The sequence below is a fragment of the Crocodylus porosus genome, unplaced genomic scaffold, assembly GCF_001723895.1.
Source record: "Crocodylus porosus isolate Cpor-Errol unplaced genomic scaffold, CroPor_comp1, whole genome shotgun sequence".
Classification (NCBI taxonomy): domain Eukaryota; kingdom Metazoa; phylum Chordata; order Crocodylia; family Crocodylidae; genus Crocodylus; species Crocodylus porosus.
In genome coordinates, this window is record NW_017728933.1 from 3,191,832 (window position 1) to 3,213,534 (window position 21,703).

General features: G+C 45.3%; 1 protein-coding gene across 1 annotated transcript in view; it reads right to left on the bottom strand.

The window, feature by feature from the left end:
• Nucleotides 1–241: 241 nt before the first annotated feature.
• The window catches only part of LOC109317352 (substance-P receptor-like), a 75,116-nt gene continuing 53,654 nt past the window's right edge, over nt 242–21,703 (bottom strand). Inside the window, exons 3-5 of the mRNA XM_019545978.1 lie at nt 8,607–8,757; nt 6,882–7,078; nt 242–6,385 (exon numbers count right to left, since the gene is read on the bottom strand). Coding sequence (XP_019401523.1) covers nt 6,094–6,385; nt 6,882–7,078; nt 8,607–8,757 — 640 coding nt within the window. The 3' untranslated portion in view covers nt 242–6,093. The remainder of the gene's footprint in view (nt 6,386–6,881; nt 7,079–8,606; nt 8,758–21,703) is intronic.

Below are 21,703 nucleotides of genomic sequence, written 5' to 3' on the forward strand. Positions count from 1 at the left end.
GTCCTTCTCCGCTTGCTTACACCACGGGGACTGCAGGCCCTCCAGAGGTAATTCTTATCCGTTGCACATTGAGGTTTCAAGTTTCTGTGATTGCACCGTCCTCCAATGGAAAACCCCTCCTCCTCCCCCATCCTTCCCATATGCTCACCCCAATTCTACATTTGGGTTGTGCTGGCCGCCCCCTGGACCGATTATCAGCTATGATTACCACAGATGCAGCAGGCAGTACACAACACAGGCATGACAAAATAAACATTTATTGTGAAAATTTGTTCTGATGTAACAGGAAACCAAATCACCAATTGTAGGTTTTGTTCTCTTATACAGAGCTACTACAGGGGCCATTTCATATAATGCTGTTATAATTAACTGGACCATGAATGAAACATCACAAGCTATTTGTACATCACACAGTGATTTTTTTTTTTTTTTTTTTTATTTCCCTAAGTGTATCGTATTATACAGAATTAGAATCGCTTTGTCTGGGATGAAGAGCGTATGGGTAGGGAAAGCTAACTGTGATTTATCTGATCTTTCTCCAGCTGTTGCTGAGATTTTATTGTCCTCTTCCCCAGGGTATGGTGAGCTGTAACCAAGGGGTTTTAAGCTGCCACACGACTGACTCAGCCCTCTGTGCGCATGGCATTTTGGACGGTTAAAATATTGGGCTGTGGACAAGGGGACTGACAAGGTGATAAACCTCTATGAGCCCTGGGATCTGACGCACTTTGTGCTGGGTATATATGTGAGTATTAAGGGGAATGACAAGTGTCAGATAAAAACACTTGAGTCTGGAAGCCTCTTCTTGTGGATCAGAAAAAGAATTGCAACTCTCAGAATATAGTCATGAAGCCAACCATAGTTTGTGAATCCTGAAGGATTCTCCCACAGAGAAGAAGCAATCCCACTTTCCCAGCCAAGGGCATCTGGGGTAGCTTGTCAAGAGCTGCTGGGCTTTTTTTCTACATTACTTAAACATCATGAACTGCAGACGCTCATCTTTCCTAGAGGAATGTAGTAAATAGAGACTGCTTCATAGGGGCTGGTCTTTCCCTTCTCGAGCTAAGCAGCTTCTCTTGGGAACACTGGTGAGATTCTCATACAGACCTGGGAGCAATTACTAAAGATGTGGGAAGCTGAACGTTGTAGGTGGAGTCCCTGCTTAGCAGCTACAGTGAACTGTCCTTCCTTGGATGGGTTGCAAGTAAGGGCAGTTTCTCCTGTTTGAAAAAATGTCTTCTTTCCTGGGAAATAGGAAGGAGTGTGCCCTGTTCCTTCCTGCTCTATTTCTATTATTGATTTGTGGATGCTTGGGCAGGCTTACACACAGTAAACTTGGTATTTTTCTTCTCTTGAGCTATGAGGAAGAAGAGGTTAAAAGCTCCAATTTCATGCAGACCAATAGAACCTCAGCTTTCTATACCTTGGTTTCGCTGGCTTTTGTGTAAGGAGTAGGACCCGGGATTTGATGGATCTCTGAAATCACCAGATTTACAGAATTAAAACTAGCTGGTGCGTAGCGGTTTGGCTCAGCTCTGCAGATGCAGGATCTGATGCTCTGAGACAAAGCCTTGGCATTGTGAAGACAGTGTCTTTGCTGCCCCTCGATAGTGTGCTTCCAGTGTCTGCTCATGGAGAAATAACAGAGACTGGTGAAGTAATGCACCCCGTCTGAGCCTAGCGGCATCATTTGCATCAGGGCATCGGCAAGGACAGACCAGGGTCAAGGGGCAGGTTCTACCTATTTGCAGCAACATATCTGAATACCAGCCTCCTAGGGGAAAGCTGGTCCCCGGAAGAGATGGGACACATTCTACCAGTCCCCACGAGTGAGATTGTTTTAGCTTCAGCTTTGGCACATTTAGATATGGAGATCTGGCTTGGCTCAAAAGGAGCTTCTTGTGAAGAGGAAGAGAGAGAAAGACCCACCAGTGTCTTGGGGTCATTAGCAGCAGAGTTTTGCATTGGTGCCGTGTCTACTTGAACCTTAAGTTTGTGTGGAAGCAGAAAAAAATGCTACATTGATTCTGGCACTTCAGTGAATGCAGCAGTAAATATACTGCTATGGATTGTACTTGGGCATCTCTTCCCAGCCAGGAGAGCGCTGGCAGCTCCCGGTAATATCAGTGGGAGTCATGCCTGTGTTATAATGGAGACAGACCTCTGCTGTGATTATCTCAGAACATTAGTATTCTGCATTGTAAAAAGTCAGGAAAGATGAAAAGAAATCATCATGTTCTGCAATTGGATTTCTGGTCAGAGAACTGAAAATAAACCTGAGAACAGGCCTAATGAAATTCATAGAGCCCAAGGTCTCTGTTATAGCTCACTCATTTGACAGGAACGATGTAATATCATTTTGACTGGACTTACAATTTGGTTGTGGGGTTTTTTATTCCCCTCCCCCCACCCATCATGTTTCTTTCCTGAGCTTTTTAATCAGCATTGAGGACTTGCAGACCGAGATCGTGACTGCACAGCACAGCAAGTCACCAAAACTAGGTTACTTATTTGAGACTCCTGTACCCATCTGACACATGGGCCTGCACCAACAGTCCCTTTCCAAACTTGGTCCAGACCCACATATCCTGAAAACAGTCTGTCTCTGCAACAGGTGGAAACCACCCACCTCATTCCAGTGACCTGGCTCTTCAGGGAAGTGGGATCTGGCACCATCTCTAGTGTGCAGCCCTGAACAGCTTGCACAGAACAGCTTGTGTTTCTTAACCTTGGCTTCATCTAAGAGGAAGGAGCACATATTTTTAATGCCTTTTTCCTTGGAAGTGTTCCCTTAATTGGGCCACATTCCCAGTCAGCTGGGCCACATCAAGGGAGTTGCTGCAAAGGCTCCACTGAAGTCATTATCATTATACCTATTTAAATTCATTGGGAATCTGGCTCACTTGTGTAAAAAGGCAGAACCATGTTTAGGGCTAACCAGCTGGCACCTGCATGATAGATAGTGCTTTAGGATGTAGACTCTGCAAGTATCATGCTATCGACATGAATGTTATTAAAAACAGCTTTTCCTCCCCCAACTTTCTAAACAATTCAGGACACTTTGTAAGCACTGAGAGCATACAGATGCCAGTGACTGTGTGCCCCGGAGCTTGAATTTCACAACCGAAAGTGGTAACGTTTCCTATTACTACCTCGCTGCAAGCTATTACTTGAAGTAAAAACACTTAGGTATGAAGAGCATCAGCTGGAAGTTTGGACAGTATGTGCAAGAAATACTTCATGTGACAAGCTCTGGCAACCTCATTGCTGTTCCCCATACATGTCTTTGGGATTCTCCCACATTCCAAGTCAAAGGTTGCTTAGAAAGTTACTATAAGTCAGCCTCTGGTCTTGTTCTCACCAGTATGACACGACGGGGCTGCACGTGCAAGTCAGTCTTGGGCTCAGAGCTGGCATCAAGATTCAGTTGTGCTTTGTGGCACCCTCTTAACGTATTGGCAGTACAGCTCCAGTATGCTTAGCCGAAGGGTTGTTAGACAACCTCCCCCACAATTAAAAGAATTTGTTACAATATATTCCATGGTTAGAGCAAGCACCCAGCACAGTGCATTCATTAAGTCATTTCAGTTTACCAGGCGTATGCTGCCTAGAGTGCTGTGTGGCAGTTCAGTGGTGTGGTGGGAGGACTGTGCTGTCAAGTGGGGCTCAAGTCTGCATGTCTTCTTCACCTACATCCATGACCTTTCCAATTCCCCATGTCAAAGAGGTCAGTGGACAGTGGCTTGAAGGATGTAGTGGCAGCAAGGGAACAGGATAAAGAAGAAGAGAGATCTTCTTGAGAATGGGAGGAGAAGTGGGCCATTTATGGGCGGTTATAATGGTAGCATGTGTTGTGTGAAGGGTAGCATGCTGTAACCCTACGAAGTCACGGCTATAAAGAATGATACAGCCCTGGCCCTATATAGGGTCCAGAAGACTGCTTCTGAGTGATGGAGTTGGGCAGAGCATAGACTAAAAGGGTACAAGGAGGCTCTTGCCAGCTGCACCTAGCAGCAATAATGCTCTGACTAGAGAAATCTATGGGTTTGGTAAACTTCTCTGGGCATTCCTATTACATAGGAGTATTTCTGTCTAGAAAAATTATTCAGGTTGGGGATTGATATAACACCTATATCCTTTGGCAGCCACTTCACAAGTGGAATAGTAAAGAACCTGACCAACTGACGGCTGATTTAACACCTTAAATTTCAGTGGGTGAACAGGGGTACACACAGAGCTCCCCTATTCCGTATGTAAAATCGCTGTACACCTGTGTATAGCATTTCAGTTTCTTATAGTGACTAGCCTTTAAAAGTTGCAAATAATAGTATTGCTGCTTCATGCACCCAAGGTTTATAATATGTCTAATGCAAACTTGATCATCAACATGAGATCTTGAGAATAATTTAGCATCTGAGCTGAGGTTTTGTCCTGTGGAAAACTCTGACATCCTGAAATGTGTTTTCCCTCCAACTGGAATGGAAAATTAAATTTTCATGTAAGAGAAATTTAAAAACCTAACCTGAAATGCAACCATTTCACTGCAATACCGGAAATGATCTCAATAAAGGTGAAACTGTATAATATAAATATACAAAAATATGAAATATAGATCTATAATAAATGTAATAGTATAAACACCAAAAAAGGATAGAGCCAAAAAGAAGAATTTTTACCGGATTGAAACAAAACAAGGAAGTTAAAATGATTTGTTTAGACACTTGGCTGTCAGAAGTGTCATAGAAACTGATGCATACTCACAAAACATCTAGATTTTTTTGACAAAACTGCAGTTTCCGGTAGAAACGGTTCTGTCTACAACTGCTAAGTAATTTTAGCTAGTATGTGATAACCTTGTGAAACAATGCATCTGTGTATTTTTGACTCCCCCTTCTCTTGATACTCTTCAAATCACACTCACGATATATCACTGCCTTGAGGAAAATCCTTTAGGAAAAGGCCAAAAAACCCTGCATGTTTGTTGGACACAGTTACTGTCTGCACTGAGAAAAATAGGAGGAATGTTAGTTGCCAGGCTTCTGTTCAATTGGCAAACCATGTTTTGTGACAGTGGTTGCTCCCTCTTGTTGCATTCTCGTATCCATTTTTAATTAAACATATTGGGCCCTGGAACATATACCCCAGAAATTTTGCATTGTGCATGGGGAGCCTAGCAGATGGAGGATGCAATCAAAAGTTGAACTGAAGTTGTCAAATCTAGGAACAGAAGAGGCTAAACAGGCTAAGTGCAGGGTAGTATCCTACGGGAGTCCTGACTTTTTTTAGTACAGGATCTGTTCTAGATTATACTAAGCAAAATCCAGAACAGGGCAAGGAGCAGGAAAGAGTGACCATAATGCATGGCCTTATTAATTAAGAAGATTTTTTTCCAACTATTTAAGTTGGCCTAATACAAGATATTGGATTTACCCAAAGAACCTTGTCTTCAGTAAGGCATGGTCGCATTTAACTTCAAGAACTCATTCAGTTTGCTGAAGGAACAGGAATCCTTTGGGCATGAGATAGCACATGCAGGAGAGGAACCTTGCTGCAACATCTGCTTGGTAAGCAAGGAGATGGATGCTAACTTTGCATTTACTCTTGAATTACAGCCTGCCTGACTGTGCCCTCTTGATATCGTTCCTCCGTCTTATTCCTGAGCTTCCAGCACAGAGCATGGGAGTAGGTAGGTTCATCAACAAAGATGGGAAGAGGCTGGGGAAATGCCAACACTGCATTTCACATTCAAGGGCACAGCAGGACCAGGAACGACGATTCTAGAACAACTTTCTAAGAGGTTTGGCCTTCCTTTTCCCTGCCCTTCTGTCATGCTGAACCATAAATGAGAAGTCATATTCACTCAGTGTCATTAGTGAAGCATCAAGTACAGCAAACACCTTCACAATACCACAAAGAGGGCAGAGGGGTTGTCACATTTTGTCAGACAGAAGGGATGAGCAGCAGCGACTGTCACGACAAAGCTGCAGCATCTTGGGCAGGAAGAGGCAGATGTGAGGGCACCTGGATACACATTGAATGGAGGCCAGGGTAGGAGGCTGGGTGTTGTGGCTGTGGCTGGGGTAGGTGGCAGCTTTAGGAAAGGGTGTTGGAATAGAAGCTCAGGCTCTCGGAGACTGTCTTAGAGTCACTGCGGGAGGAGCTGTTGGACGTCATGTCCGCAGAGAGGCGCTTCCCTTTGTTGCTGTCTTCGAGTTCCTCCTCAGTGTTGCCAATGACCGAGGACACGGTGATCTCCATGCGGCTGACTTTGTACATGCTGCTCTGCGTCTGGAGGTACTTGGCAGACTTCATTTCCAGCCCCTCGTATTCACTGCTACTGATGAAAGGGCACCACCGGAAAGCATGCTTGAAGCCGACGCGGAACCTGGGTGGGGTACAGCAGAATCAGTGCAGGGGGAAGGACACCAATGTGGGAACAAAGATGACGCTTCAGGCTGACCTGCCACACCACTGTGGTCATGTGTTCCAGCTGCTAGACTGTGAAGCAGAACTCTGCTCCCAGCCCTGCTACCAACTTGCTGCATGACTTCAGTCAAGTCACTTCTCCCCCTGCCTATCAGCTCCCTCTTCCATAAAATGAGAATGGCAAGGCGTCCTTTCTTCTGAATAGTACTTGAAATCTATAGCTGGCAAGAGCTGGGTTGGAGCAGAGTTCCTAGTTTCATGCACACTCTGCAGAAAAACCCAGATGCATTCTGTAGTGTTCTCAACCACTACCCTTGAGCTGTTGCTTCCACCCTAAGCTGCACCTGCTGTAACTAACTTGCCTTTCCACTTCTTCCCAGCCACATCCCAGCCAGCCATCACCTCTGTGTTGTGCTCTGAAACACAGTTGCTGGGGAGCAATGGTCAAAACTCACCTGTCATTAAGGCAGCAGTAGATAATGGGGTTGTACATGGTCGAGCTCATGGCCAGCCACATAATTGCTAAGTAGACCTGCTGTATAAATGGTTGCATGTACCAGTGGGGGTTAAAATGCTGCAGGAGGAAGTAGACGTGGTAGGGGAGCCAACAGATCGCAAAGGTGCACACCACAATGATCATCATCTTCACCACCTGTGGAAGGATGAAACGCTGTTAAATCAGCCTCCAAATTCCCTGTGAGCTTGGGGGGAAAATATATGTACTGGAAAAGAAATCTGTGTGGGTGAATACAGGAGAAGGTAGGGCAGTGGCAACATGTAGCGGGTACACATGCATCCCTTGAGAGTGCTGGTGCACCCCCTGACCAGCTGAGCTCACTGCTTAGGTGATGGGCAGGGGGGTAGGCAGGAGCGTCAGTGCCCCCCCTGCAAGCACAGCTGATCACTGCAGCTGCTCCCAGAGGTGGCTGCAGCGATCAGCCGTCACAGGATCGGCTGCAGGGGTCCCCCCAGGCAGGAAGATCAGCCATGGGGGGACTCCCCCGGTCAGCAGGACTGGTCACATGGGACAATGGGACAATGGATATGGATGTCTCAATGACAGCACTTTGCTCTGGGATAAAATGGTTTACCCTGGGACATGTGCAACATCCGTTTGTAGCCCTTTTGGTTAGGGATAGAAATTACACATAAACCAGCATAAGCTTTCAAAACGGCTGCAACTGGTTTAAGATAAGCCTGGATGGATGTAGTATCAGACTTAACTGATTTAGGTTTATTGACCTTCTGTCCCAGATCCCCTCCAGATTTAAGTTACCTTAGTGCCACAGCATCCCAGGATGTTTTGCATCTCCCCTGAAAACCCCACCTTTTAGGGTGGGCAGGCTAGACTTGGCCCAAGCTGTCTACTCCAGCTGAGCAGGGAGGTGTGCTCTAGGGCCCCCAACTTCTGGCCTAGGCCATTGTTGGCATGTGGCTGCGTTTCTGCAATCAAAAGTGAATGCCTGTTCACTTGCTTATTGGTTCAATCTGTGCAGCTTAAATTAACCTACAAAGATCAAATCGATTCAGCCTCAGGCTTTTTGACTGTCTGTACTTAACCCCAGCATTCAACCCTGCCCTGGAAAGGCTGCTTCTAGGAGTAAGTCATTACTGCCTGCTCCATTTAACCTTGGTCTTTCTATGGTGACTGTCACTAAGGGATCCCAGTCCTTGCTCATACAAGTTTTGTACTGCTTTCTAGTAGGAACTAGATAGAACCAAAGTAATTTAACACCCCACTACCCTCTGCCAACCAGTATTAACACCTTTTGGCCATGAGGGCTGGATTGGAAGTTATAGCTTTATATTTGAGTAGTCCCATTTGTGATTATCTGAGGTGTCCAGTCTCACCAACAAACTTTAAAAAAATGCCAACGTGTTTAAAAATTCCCTTCCCTCCTGAGTGTTTTGGGCTTCCTCTTTCTCTTTTCTTGGCCTGATCTGTCTGAAGTGCTGATTTTTCAAAAGTCTTGCTGCTTTTGAAAATCAGGACCCTGGTGGTGTATCCAACTGTACTCCCAAGAAATCAAACTCTGGCTACTTTTGAAAAGCAATCATGTTCTGTTCTGTTTGAAGAATTGTTCTCTGAACAGCTGGTCACCCAGAGTTCATTCAGGCTGAATTGCTCAGCGTCTGCTCCCTGATATAGCTCCCTCCTACAGCAGAGGAAGGCTGCTTACCTTCCGTTTAGCTGTCACTTGCTCGTGGTAGCGGTCAGAAGAATCGCCTGGTATCTCACTAGCCCAGAGGGTGATGCCAACCACTGTGTAGGCAAATCCGATGACCAGAAGTGGCAGGAAGTAGATCAGCACAGTCACGCAGGAGTGATACCTGGAAGTTGTCATATGGAAGGCAGCTGAAAATCAGGCTGGATTTCAAGTTTAAGCATTTAATTCCCTGGCAAAGAAAACTGAAAAATGCTTAGGTCTAGTTTCACCTGTCCATTCATGTTTCTTGCACTTGTAGTATCTTTTCATACAGCTAAGAATGAAGACTGGGATTTTCAGAGAGGCCAAGGTGAATTATAAACCCAATTTCGGGTGAAATTAAATGCCTCTGAAAATCTCAGCCACAACATTGCTGGAGTAGGGACTAGCTTTTCACCAAACTCAAGCAGCACCAAGCACAAAACATCCCTTAGCTCTGAAAGGAGTCATGAAATATCCCCTTCTCTTCAAACCACTTCTTTTTGCACAGTCTATTCATTTCCAAGCCTCCACGGCAGGCAGTCTTTAGACATCCTCACATCTTGTTTTGTTATGGCATCCTCCTGAGATTTGATTTGCTAAGCAGTGAAACGTGTGCGTGTCTGGGATATTTCTACACCTGTTGTTGCCTCATGCCATCATGTTACTGGCTGAAGAAACACCCTATTATCGCTTCTAACATTCCCTACAAATAAAGTGCTTTCTGCCCTAGCGAGCAATCAATCAAGTATTTCAGTGTCTGATGGGAACCTACATCGAGTCAATTGGAATAAGGAGCTCTCCAGAAAGAAGATCGATCTCTGCTTCTCATAATATTATCATTCTCACCCCAGAAGTGTTAAGCCTGGCATCCTTTTATCCCTCTGTGTGAGCTGGACCTTTTCTGTTTCTGCCTTCTGTTCCATGGAGGGGAGCAACATTATGCTCCTTGCTGTAGTGAACAGCCCTGTTTCAAAGGACTGAATAAATCCTCAGTGGCAGAAGATTTAATTGAAGAATGGCATTATCCAGGGGGTCTGAGCCATTCAGAAGCACCGTCTCAGATCTTCAAAGCTGTATAGGTCCCCAATTCCCAATCATATCCATGAATGAAGGCATGTAAGATGCCTTGAGGACGCAGGCTAGTTCAGGCTATATGTCACCAGAGAAGGTGAAATAAACCTGACAAGCTAAATCTACTGTCCCAATCTTAGTAGGACTCACCCTGATGCTTTGAACAGAATATATATACTCTTCCCAGTGGTGGTAGATGACAAAACAAGAAGCAATGGACTCAAGTTGCAGCAAGGGAGGTTTAGGTTGGATATTATAAAAAATTTTATTTCTAGGAGGGTGATGAAGCACTAAAACAGATTACCCTGAAAGGTGGTGAAATCTCCATCCTTGGAGGTTTTTAAGGCTCGGCGCAACAAAACCCTGGCTGGAATGATCTAATTGGGGATGGTCCTGCTTTGAGCAGGGGGCTGGATTAGATTACTGAGGACCCTTCCAACCCAAACTTTCTATGATTCTATATCTGTCTTAATCTCCAGAGCTAACCAAGCTCCTTTTCCCAGGTCTGATTCAGATGTGTAATTCAGAAGGGGAGGTGCTGTGCGCTAATATTGACAGCTGACTGCATGAGTTGGTAAAGGTCTGGTTCTGGGTGAATGTCTGGGTGTGGAGACTGCTCCGACAGTGGGTATCATTCTGCTGTCATGTGCAGCAGCCAGATTATATAGGCTTACTCCCAGTTTACACTGTTGCAAAGGTGAGGCACGGCATTTGGAAAGAGGGGTAATGTGGCAGGACAGCCTGGGGGAAGTAGCCCTCACTATTTGAATAGTGCAGTGAGACAGGCACTGTGAGGCAGCTGAGTTTCTCATTTTTCCCACCTGAAGGACAAAGCTGCTCAATACTCACTAGAGATGAAGACAGCACAGATGGCTTGTGAAGTCCCAGGGTAAAGAAAGATTGCTGAAGAGCCAGGCAGTGGGGAAGAAGCCTTCACCACTAGCCCCTCTTACTTTGGGTGGGGCTGGAGGAGGGACAAAAAGGTGTGGTAGTTATACCATTCTCCTAGTAACTAGAATTACTTGCATTTAATCTTCAGCTCAGGTTCCTAGTCACTGCATGTCCATGACCTCCAAAACCACCATTTTCAATGACAAGCACAGCTGTCATATCTGAAAAGGTGGGCCAGAGTGTTTCTAGGTGTGTACTCATAATCCACAGGCACTTCTGCCTTTTTGCCATCTGAGGGCACATTCAGACGAGCACACACATGTGCTTTGTGGCACCTTAAAGGCTTTTAAGGTGCTGCAAAATGCACGTAGTGCACGTGCAAAGGGTCTCTGTGCTGCACAATTGCAGCAAAGAGTCAAAATTAGATACCAGGAAATCCCGGTATCTTCAAAAAAAAAAATAATAATAATAAAAAAAAAGCAGGATGGTGCATGTGGCTGCAGCACATGCTGCCCAAAACCAGAGCCTGGCTGGCCAGAGCCATGCTCTAGCTGCCGGTGAGGCTCTGTTCACTCTTCTGCTGTCACTGCAGGGCCCCAGGTAAGGCTGCTGGGGCTAACCCAGGTGCTGGCCCCACCTGGGGCAATTTGCCATGCACTAGAGCACGTGTGCAGGATGCCCCACGGACAAGTAGCAGTGGCACAACTATGTGCCGCTGCTATTTGTCCCTGCAGAAACGTGTGCACTCATCTGGACACACCCTTAGTGCCTCAGTTGACCCATTTGTACAATGGAGACAGCAATGCATGGTGTAGACTGAAGCCTCCAAGATTCATCTCAATGAAGTCATTCTCTATCAAGTCAAAGCTGGGATGGTGTTTGAAAGCAGGATTTGATTTAGTCCCTTACAGAGACAGGAGCCAGCTCAAAAACCTCCATCAGAATCAAAGTCCAAGGTAGTTCAGATCCAGATTTGTATTCAGGCTTCATGTGGCTGTTGTGAGGCTTAATTAATGTCTGTTGAGGGCTCTGATATATAGCCTTGCATCTGAAACACTCAGCATGGAATAGGACAATCCCATAAAACACAATGCTGAACCTCCACAGAGTAGGAGATGACGTAAGGTCAGTCATTAGGTTAGATAGAGAATAATCCAACATGAGAGTGGTGAATTGTTAAAGAAGTGATTCATCAGTGTAATGGCTACAAAGGGCAAACAGAAATAAAATCTCAGACCCAAAGAGCCTGCAGTCTAAACAACACTGGGGTGGCTTGTCTATTCTTCATTTGGAAAAGCTGGCAGGGTTGTGCGTGGTTGGGTGATATGGTCCCACATCTAAGATTGCTGCATCCAGGTAATGGCAACTAGAATGGGTAATGAATGCAAGTTCTCAGTTCCAGTATTTCAGCTGAAGACAGTCTCATGAATGTTGTTTCTAATGGCTCAGGGTGTAATGTTTGCTCAGATGCATCATGACTTTGGGATTCCAGAAAAAATAACTAATTAAAGATATAATGATCTGGGCAAAAAAAATCTGCTTCTTTGCCAACAGCTAACTGGTGAAGAGATGGACCATGTTATTCAATGAAGCATCTAGTCACCACAGCACAGTGGGAGATTTATGACTTAACACTGGGTCTTAATTGCACATCCACAAATGGGCAAGAAAGCATGATCTGTGCTTGGCTGGGGTCGCTGCTTGCCAAGTCTCCACTCTACCCAGTAATCATTAAAGCTTCCTGTTCAATGTAATACCTTGGAGGAAGATTGATAGTGATACTAGTATTAGGAGCCACTGGCCTCAGAAGATACTGAACCCTTGCATATGGTACTTAGTATTTTGAAATCCAGGTTGATGACGAGGACCAAGAAATAAATGTCCCTAAGCATTTATTGCAATGACTGATATTGCAATAAATTTTCTTTGTTCCCTAAACTAAAGAGTGAATGAGGTAGCAAACTTACACAGGCATGTCTATGTTTAATTTATGACTCTGTATTCTTAAAATACTAGTTGCTGAAGTGTCAGAGCACTAATAAAGAGCACCTGCATGCCTAAATTCATGTAATAAAAGGGAAATGGCCAGAGCTCAGGTCAAATTCTGCTCTCATGAACTTAAGATTTTTATGCTGCGTTACAATATTAAAAAACATGCTAGCTAAAACATTAAATAGGAAAAGTATATTAAAGCCAATATTTCAATAAAAGAAAACACTGAAACAAAGTGAAATGAAATAGCAAAGTTGAAACAAAATCTCACTACATATTTTTTACTTTTTTTTTAACACGACACAGTCAAAATATTTTTTTCAATTTCTTCTCTTTGAAAATTTTGTCTGAAAATTTTGGACAAAATTCCAAAATCCCTAGAAGGCATGAATGACCCAGCATGTTTGATGCTTTTAATTTGTGTCCACTGAAGACTTGTTTTATGAATGGCACCTTTGGAGCTGTATTGACTCTGCCTCCTTGTTATAAGGTGAGGCAGTAAAGGAGAGAATAAGATTACTGTTTCCCTACCAGATGATGAGAATGGATTGTGGACTGGGGTAGCAAATGATGGCACTGGGGTTGGGGAATGCTTCAGGATGCACATATTGGGAAGAAGCAGTTTGGGTCTGGGTGATGAAAACCATTAGCCAGCATTAGGCAGACCCATAGTGATTTGGAACTTGACCTTTCCTTGATTCCCAAGGGGTTTTTGGCTCTGCTTTTAAGGGGTTTTTGTTCCTTACGCTCGAGTGCTGTTCCATTCTTCCTGCAAACTCCCATTGCAGCGAGCATGAGATCTAGTCCTGCCCTGGTTGGCTTATCCAAGGGCAGCATGATGCCTTGAGCACAGCGCTGTAGTACAGCTAGCACTGCCAGTGAAATTCCAGGAGCATGTAGACTTGAAGAAGAAACATCCTTTTTGTCACATGAACTAATATCTGCTTTGGAGAGCAGCATGTGTGGGAGCATGTGCGAGAGCAAAAAAAAATTGTGCCTGGCCTTATTCCTCTTTGTGCCTGTGTGTTCCTTATGCTTTTTCTCCATCAGGTTTGATGCTGGGTAGGTGGAAGTCACCTAGTGAGCCAGATCTTTTCATTACATTTTTTTCCCCTGTGCCTCAGAAAGAAAAATGACCATGCTATGGCTCTACAGTCACTCGTTAGCTCACTGCAGATGCCTCTTAGCATCATTAGGTGGTGAAAGAGGAATGGGACAAATGATCACAATGTCTTGTCAGTATTGGGTAAGGAAGTGTGTTCATGAGATAGTGATTATATTGAACAATGCAGAAGAGGCTGACAATTAGGATATATGCTGCTGACGGGACCACTCACAGTTAATTTCAAAGCAGAAACCATCCTATTCTTTGTTTTTTCCCCTTTGATCAGTGCTAAAATGCTCTCAGTAAACCAGAATCCTGACAGCATTATCAGACCATCAGCTTCCTTCCCTCCTTTTTCATGTCCTTGTGACAAAGTATTTAGCAGAATTTGCAGATTTGGTGGAATCTGACAGGGCTGAGCCATCAGTGCATCTGCTATGACTCCCAACTTGCGATCTCTGGGCTGGTAACTATGAGCCTTATCACCCAGGCCACCCCAGCCCACCAGCTAATTGCCAGCCATGTAATCACCAATGCAGTACTCTTCACTTGCGTTTGCATATAATAACCAAACTGTCAAACTAAATGAAGCAGCACTAAGAGCAAGACAAAACAGATGTATTTATATAAGCTGCAGTGTCCTCAGACACTCATTTGATAAACCATGGAAAGAAATGTGATGAATATTCAGCTTAAAGTTAGTTGCTGGTTACAGTTGCATTACAGAGGTGATTTGATTTTAGATTACTGGGCTCATCCCTTGTAATTACATTTGTACCCCACATACCTCTCCCCTCCAATCCCCCTGCAGGGAATAACAGTACTTTTCATTTAAATAGCACCTTTGATTTCAAAGCTCTGCAAAGGCGAATGTGTGTTTATTCCTATTTAACAGATGGGAACAGTGAGGCAGGGAGGTTCATGACTACCAAGGTGGTGAATTTGGGGATTTCAAATTCAAGCCTTCTGACCTTCTTGTCCATTGGATGTTTTGAATCTCCTGCAGCATCTAATTCAGTGTAATTCAGTAAGAAAGCCTGAGACTGTAAATCAACCACTGTGCCACAGGGTACTCCCTAATGTTAGTATGGTTAGGTGTGCAAACATGATGCACAACATAAACAAAGAGATTTCAAGTGGAAATCCATTATAGTATTAAATGCTTTCTGACCTGTCATGGCCTTTCTGTGTTCTCTGGAACAGACGAATTGCTCTAATATTTTTAGTAGCCAAAGAAACCACGTGAAAAATAAGTTTTGGCATCTGCTGAGGAGTGCCTTGAATCTAACAAGGGGTGCCTTGAGTCTAAAAAAAGGGTCTAGAACTACCGTTTTAAGTAAACTCCAACATCAATTCCAAACCTGAAAGTAGGTTTTGGGCTGTTTGAAGTAAAATGGTTTGCACAGTCTCCAGAAAATCTGCATGACCTGTAGTGCATGATCTGTGGGACTCTTTTGCCCTGCCACCTCCAGGACATCAGGGTTGCACTGCATACTGGAACAGGCGTGCTATGCTAAACAGACCCAGAATATGATAACTATCACAGCAGGAAATGCCACTTGCATTCCTGGTGCTGCTAGAAAGTGTATAAAACAGCTTAAACCCTCTACCGTCCTGCTGCCTGTAGGGGTTTGGAGCTATGTTGGGGTTCTGATCCCTTTACCGCGCAGCTCCTGAGGTCTAGTTGACCTTGGCAACAAAGATGGGTTTAGGCATCATAATATTATGTGTAACTCACATGCTTGGGAAACCTTCTCCCTGTTCCATACTTTTTTTTTTTTTTTTTTGCAATCATATGCTTTATTGGGATGTAACCCACACAGAGACATTTTATGCCTCCACAATACCATCTGGCACTTAAATTGGCACCCCTGGCATGGAGCTTGGGTGATTACAAATTGCAGTCATAGCCCATAAAGAGCATATTTCAGGCTGACTTTATAAATAGATCTGCATGAAACCCAGCTGTCACCTGTGCAGGTCCCAAGCCAGCCACAATAGCTGAATAGTGCTTTTCCATCCCCATGCACAGGTGTATATGATAGTCTCATGCAAAACTGGGAGGTACCCAGTCTACGGTACATTTGAAAAAAAAAGCCAGAAACAGAAAAGATCGTATATTCCTTGCAAATTATTCAAGAACCAGACATCTATGGATCCATCTGCAGAGGCCAAAGAGCCATGAGGCCAACTTTGACCAGACACTAAGCTAAATCCTTAGTTGGTGTCACTCCTGGATGCGCTTCAGAGGTGAACAGTAGCAACGATTTCCATTCATGGAGGATTTGGACACAAGCCTCTGGCTGAATCAATCAAATTTTAGTACTTCGTATTTGCTTAAAACCACTATGATCTTACGGAGTACAAATTCCAGAGGCATTTGTTCCTGTACCTCTCTCCATCTCAGAAGAATTGAAATTGGAAGCACAATTTCTAAAGAAATTTAGAAACTGGAAGCACAAAGAGTTCTTCCAGAGACTGACAGTTACGTATTCCAGAGAGATTTACGCATTGCATTTATGGTACCTCTATCTAGAAGGTTCACCAAGGGCTTCACAAACTAAACAGAAAGATCAGTTTATCCAGCACTAAGATGTCATCCTTTGCAGGTGCGTGATAGTGGCCATTTTGTAGTGCCTGACAAGTCTACAAAGCAGCCAGCTCAGCAGAAAAAGCATCATTTGCCAAGTTCATAGAATCACAGAGAAATGAGGGCTGGAAAGGACCTCAGGAGATCACATTTAGTCCAAAGGCTTGCTCAGAGCAGGACCACCCCCAGTTCCTGATACCACTCCCTGCATGCTATTATGGCAAAGTTGATATGAGAGCAGCCACTACATTTCATTCACAGGGTCAAACTCTGGCATTACCTCCTCCAAAACTCTCATGGGAAAGCTCATATAAAAACTTTTGAGTGACAGCTAGTAGGGATGGGATTTCAGATTCAGGGAACAGAGGGGAGGCTGCACTGTGGGCATGGGGGAATGATGGGAAGAGATTATATCAATCAGCCTTGTAGACACTGCTCTGGGCATGGGAACCCTGGAGGGCAGTAAGAAGACTAGTACTGCTGTAGGAGAACTGCAGAGGTAACCCAGCATCAGCTACCCAAATATTTTGGTCCAACCTACTTCATTAACTCAGGGTGACTGTATGTGTTGGTACTTTCACCACCTGTCACCATGGGTCTGTATGTTATCATCATCTTAAGGGCTACTGACTAGCCATTTAAACTTGTAAGCAACATTCAGCAGAAAAGATGATACCAGCATGCTCTGATGGCTGCTATGGCTGCTTCCATTCATGCCACACATGATCTATTTTTAAGGGCTTTGAGATGCATCAAGGGACAAGACCCTCTCTGAAGGCAAAGGGGGCAAAAGACGCAGCCCAATCCCTGTATGTTTTTTTTTTCTTGCTCAGTGTAAATACTGACATTTAAAAGAAACCCAAACTAGCTTTAGGGTTCAGTCTCTGTTCCCAAATTAGTATTGGAGTTCAGCAGCAGCTCTGACTCCTGATTCCCACCCTAGGTCTTGTAGCAGGTCTCTGGACGTGCACTTGTGAGCCTTACACCAGCAAGATGAATCCATTCTCCTGTTGCAAAGGCACAGGCCCCCCACACTTGAGTTCAAGAAGAATCTCATGTAACAAAAGGCAATGTAGGAATGTGACCCAGTTGCTCGCTTTGACTCTATTAGGGGCTGTAGCATAGTTCACTGGCTAGCATGTGCCTAGCACATCTGAGTCAAAGGGGAGATGCTCTTGTGTTTGGTGTGGGGGAAGGGGACCAGTAGCAAAGAGCTTCCAGCTGGGGTGTGTAACCCTAATAGAGTGAAGCCAAACAGTGACCTGATCTTGTCCCCAAGTCTTGACCACAACTGAAAACAGAGTTCAAACCCAAACTGGAAAAATTATCTGTTTCTTTTCTGTTAGTATAAATCTTGGTTTCAAACAGCGTAGCACAGTTCTGCCTGGACACGCAGGTCCAATGGGTTCTGCTGAGCGTGTTTCACAGGGATCAAGTTTCTGGTACAAATGCTCCTGTATGCAAATTAGACATTCACCATTCTGTAAAATGTGCAGTCCCTGGGAGCAGTACTGCCAGCAGGTCTGCCTGGGAGTTGCATAGTTTGTAGGGTTGGAAGGGACCTGAGCAGATCATCAAGTCCGACCCCCTGCCATGGCAGGAAAGAGTACTGAGGTCAAACACCCCTGGCTAGGTGTCTGTCTAGCCTTCTTTTGAAGACCCCCAGGGTAGGACTGGGCGCCTCTTCTCTTGGAAGTTGGTTCCAGCTCCTAGCTGCCCTGACAGTGAAGTAGCGCCTCCTGATGTCTAGCCTGAATCTACTCTCCATCAACTTATGGCTCTTATTCCTTGTTACTCCCAGTAGTGCTCGGGGGAACAGGGACTCTCCCATTGCCTGCTGGTCTCCGTTGGCCAGTTTATAGATGACCAACAGATCTCCTCTCAGCCTTCTCTTGTAGAAGCTGAACAGGTTCAGGTTCCTTAGCCCCTCCTCGTAGGGCCTGCCCTGCTGCCCCCGGATCATGTGAATGGCCCTCCTCTGGACCCTCTCCATGTAGTCCACATCCTTCCTGAAGTGCAGTGCCCAGAACTGGACGCAGTACTCCAGCTGCGGCCTGACCAGTGTCGCATAGAGTGGGAGGATCACCTCCTTGAACCTGCTCGTGATGCATCTGTGCTTGAAACCCATCCTATTCTCATCTCTCCAGCTCTGTAACCTGTCCAGATCTAGTTGTAGCCTGTCCCCCTCTCCTAGCATGCCACTTCTCCTCACATCTTAGTGTCATCCATGAATTTGAACAGGGTGCTTTTTACCCCCTCGTCCAAGTCACTGATGAAGATGTTGAACAGTGCGGGCCCGAGGACCAAGGCCTGGGGGACCCCACTGCCCACATCCCTCCAAATCGAAAACATCCCATCCACTACCACTCTCTGGGTACGGCCCTCCAGCCAATTTGCAACCCATCTGACCATGTAGGCGTTGAAACCACAGTTACCTCATTTTTTAATGAGAACAGGGTGAGAGACAGTGTTGAAGGCCCTCCTAAAGTCCAGAAAGACTATGTCCACCATGACACCTGCATCCAAGGCTTTTGTGACCTGGTTGTAGAAGGCCACCAGGTTGGTCGGACAGGACCTGCCTGTAATGAACCCATGTTGACTGTCCCTAAGCATGATCTCCCCTGCTGGTCCCTTGCAGATGTGCTCCTGGATAATTTTCTCAAAGAGTTTTCCCAGGACTGAGGTAAAACTAATGGGCCTATAGTTTACTGGGTCCTCCTTCCTCCCCTTTTTGAAAATGGGGACCACATTGGCCCTTTTCCAGGCCTCTGGCACCTCACCAGAGCACCGTGAGTGCTCGAAAAGTTGTGCCAAGGGTCCCACAATGACCTCTGCTAATTCCCTCAGCACTCTGGGGTGGAGATCGTCAGGACCTGCTGATTTGAACATGTTTAGTTCCACTTAAGTTCCTTGACTAGGTCCTGCAGGAGGATATTCCCTGACTAGGTCCTGCGGGAGGATATTCAGCAAGTGGGGAAGTATCAGAGCAGCTCAGCAGCCCCTATTCTATGACCTGCTGAAGGTGTGGAAAGCACACAGGACCCGCAGCACACATCAGGCCCACTATAACAAGAATCTATGCACTTTAAAACCCTGTGGGATTTACGTGGTATATTAGCCTTGCAAGGGCCTGTGCCCAGGGCTTAAATTTCACTTAGAAACTAAGCATGAAAGAGGGTGCAGGCTGTCAATTTAAGTTTGCTTAAAAAATGTACACAGCAAGTGTCATCCACAAGTCATGCAGCCCTACTAGCTACCAAATGTAATTAACACTGTGCAGATGACCGTGGCTTCCTGAACTCAGCAGTGCATTCTGTTCTCTGGGTTCGTATGAGGTTGTCAGACATCTATCACTTACACTTCAGGACATTTAATATCAGGGGATGCTAATTCGTATTGTAATTAGAGGTGCAATTAGAACGACTAATTAAGGTGGTATAAATATTTATGGCAACATAATAGCTTAGTTCATGGTGCCAGGCCCCTGCAATTTGAGAATACTTTCCTCCTTTTGTGTTTCTACGGAGAGGAAGTCACACCAGCATTTCAGAGCTCGCATCGGTGAATGGCGTTGTGTTAAAAGGAATAGAGTCTGCATGATGCGGCTGCTGTATTTCTCTGCATCTTCATTATCATATTTGACTTGCTGATACCAGAGGCTTTTGAACACAGCAGTCTGAGGCTTCCACTATTTTAGGAAGATGCTCCCACCATCCTTTAGACAGAGCTGATCATGCCATGGGCAGTGGGGCTGGACTAGATGATCTGTTGCTGTCCTTTTACTCTATTTTTCTGTCTCTAAAATACACTCCTATGACCAAGGAAGCAAGTGACACTGTTTAGCAACCAAATAATAGAGCAACCACTGAAGTTGGCAGATTGAATTTCTGTTTGAAGCTGAATTTAGCATCTCTCCTGTCCACGTAGCCAGATCACCTTAAACACTGGCACACCACAGTGGGCTGCCTGGGTAGAGTTTGTGAGGAAATTGGATTGAGGCCATTTGAACCAAAGCCAATGGATTCCAAAGATTTGTACCAGCATCTACAATTCCTATGGATTACGTTTAAAGTGGGCATCCTAAAAAGTAACTGGTAAAATGCCCCCATTTTAGTTAACCAGTGTATAACTGCATATACCACACAGATCTCAGAAGTGCTGAAATACTCTCCTGCTGTGCAGGGAATGGACTAGCAATGGCAGCAGAGAATAGACTCAGTCTGTCCCTGTCATTTATTCAAGAAAGGGACCAAGTGGAAGGCACAAAAGGGAGCAAGCACAAATCCTTCTGCTTTGGGTTAATTACAAAAGCCCAGGCTCAGAAGATAGTATCAGTGGTCTTGGCATGTAGCTTTTCCTGGGGTGGCAAGTGTTCATCTTGCCCTCAAGAAATGCCCGATGCTTTGACTGTGTTAATGTTTAATGAAGCGCCATATGTAGCAAACTGGGCAAAGATTCAGCCAGGCTGGCAGCGCATACGTAATGCAGATCCTGTCAGTAGGCGATCGCCCAGGCTTCTCATCAGCTGGCTGCACAGAGAGTTTTGTCATTGCAGCAGCCCTGCTGATCCACTCTCTCTTTCCAGTTGCATAGAGTAGTACCTGTTCCAGCCTTGGTGGAAACTTTCTCCCAAAGGTTCACTTTTCACTGGTTTCAGTTGCAGGGTGCCTGGGTTCTGCACCTGTCATTGTTACTAGCGTGTGGTATGTCCATGGGCCTTTCCCTTAGGACTGCATCTTCAGCTGGCTTATTTGCAGTGGGTGAAATGGATCCCTTCACAAAAGGTCATAAGGGCTTTCCCCACAAGGGTGAGTTGCATGTGTTCTGCAGAGGTCTCTGGACCCTCCTCCATGCCTGATCATGGAGAGAGGCTGCCATAGCTCTGTCGATATTTCTGTGCGTCTTTGAGTATGTCCTCCCCTGCCACAGACTAACTGATACCCCGTCCAGCCTGCGACGTCTGGGCTCGTACATCATTTGCTAGGTTCTCATGAGAGCATCTCAATCATTTCATTCTGCAGGGCTGTGCTTTGTGCCATAAAGCCTGTGTGTGGTATCCCGACACCCTGTCCACCAGCCAAAGCACACCCAGAAGCAAAGGGCATAGCCTACATTCTCCCTGTTCAGGACAGATTCTGGGACAGATACAGCGAGCGAGGCAGTTTGGTGTTGGGTGGGTGGGTCTTATGACAGACCACATAGATTTCATAGATATTAGGGCTGGAAGGGACCTCGGGAGATCATCAAGTCCAGCCCCCCACCCAAAGGGCAGGAAGTCAGCTGGGGTCATAGTATCCCAGCAAGATAAACATCCAATTTGCTCTTGAAGGTGTTCAATGTAGGTGCTTGAACTATGTCCAATGGCAGGCTGTTCCAGATCTTGGGGGCTCAGACAGTAAAGAAATTTTTCCTTATGTCCAGCCTGAAAAGATCTTGCAG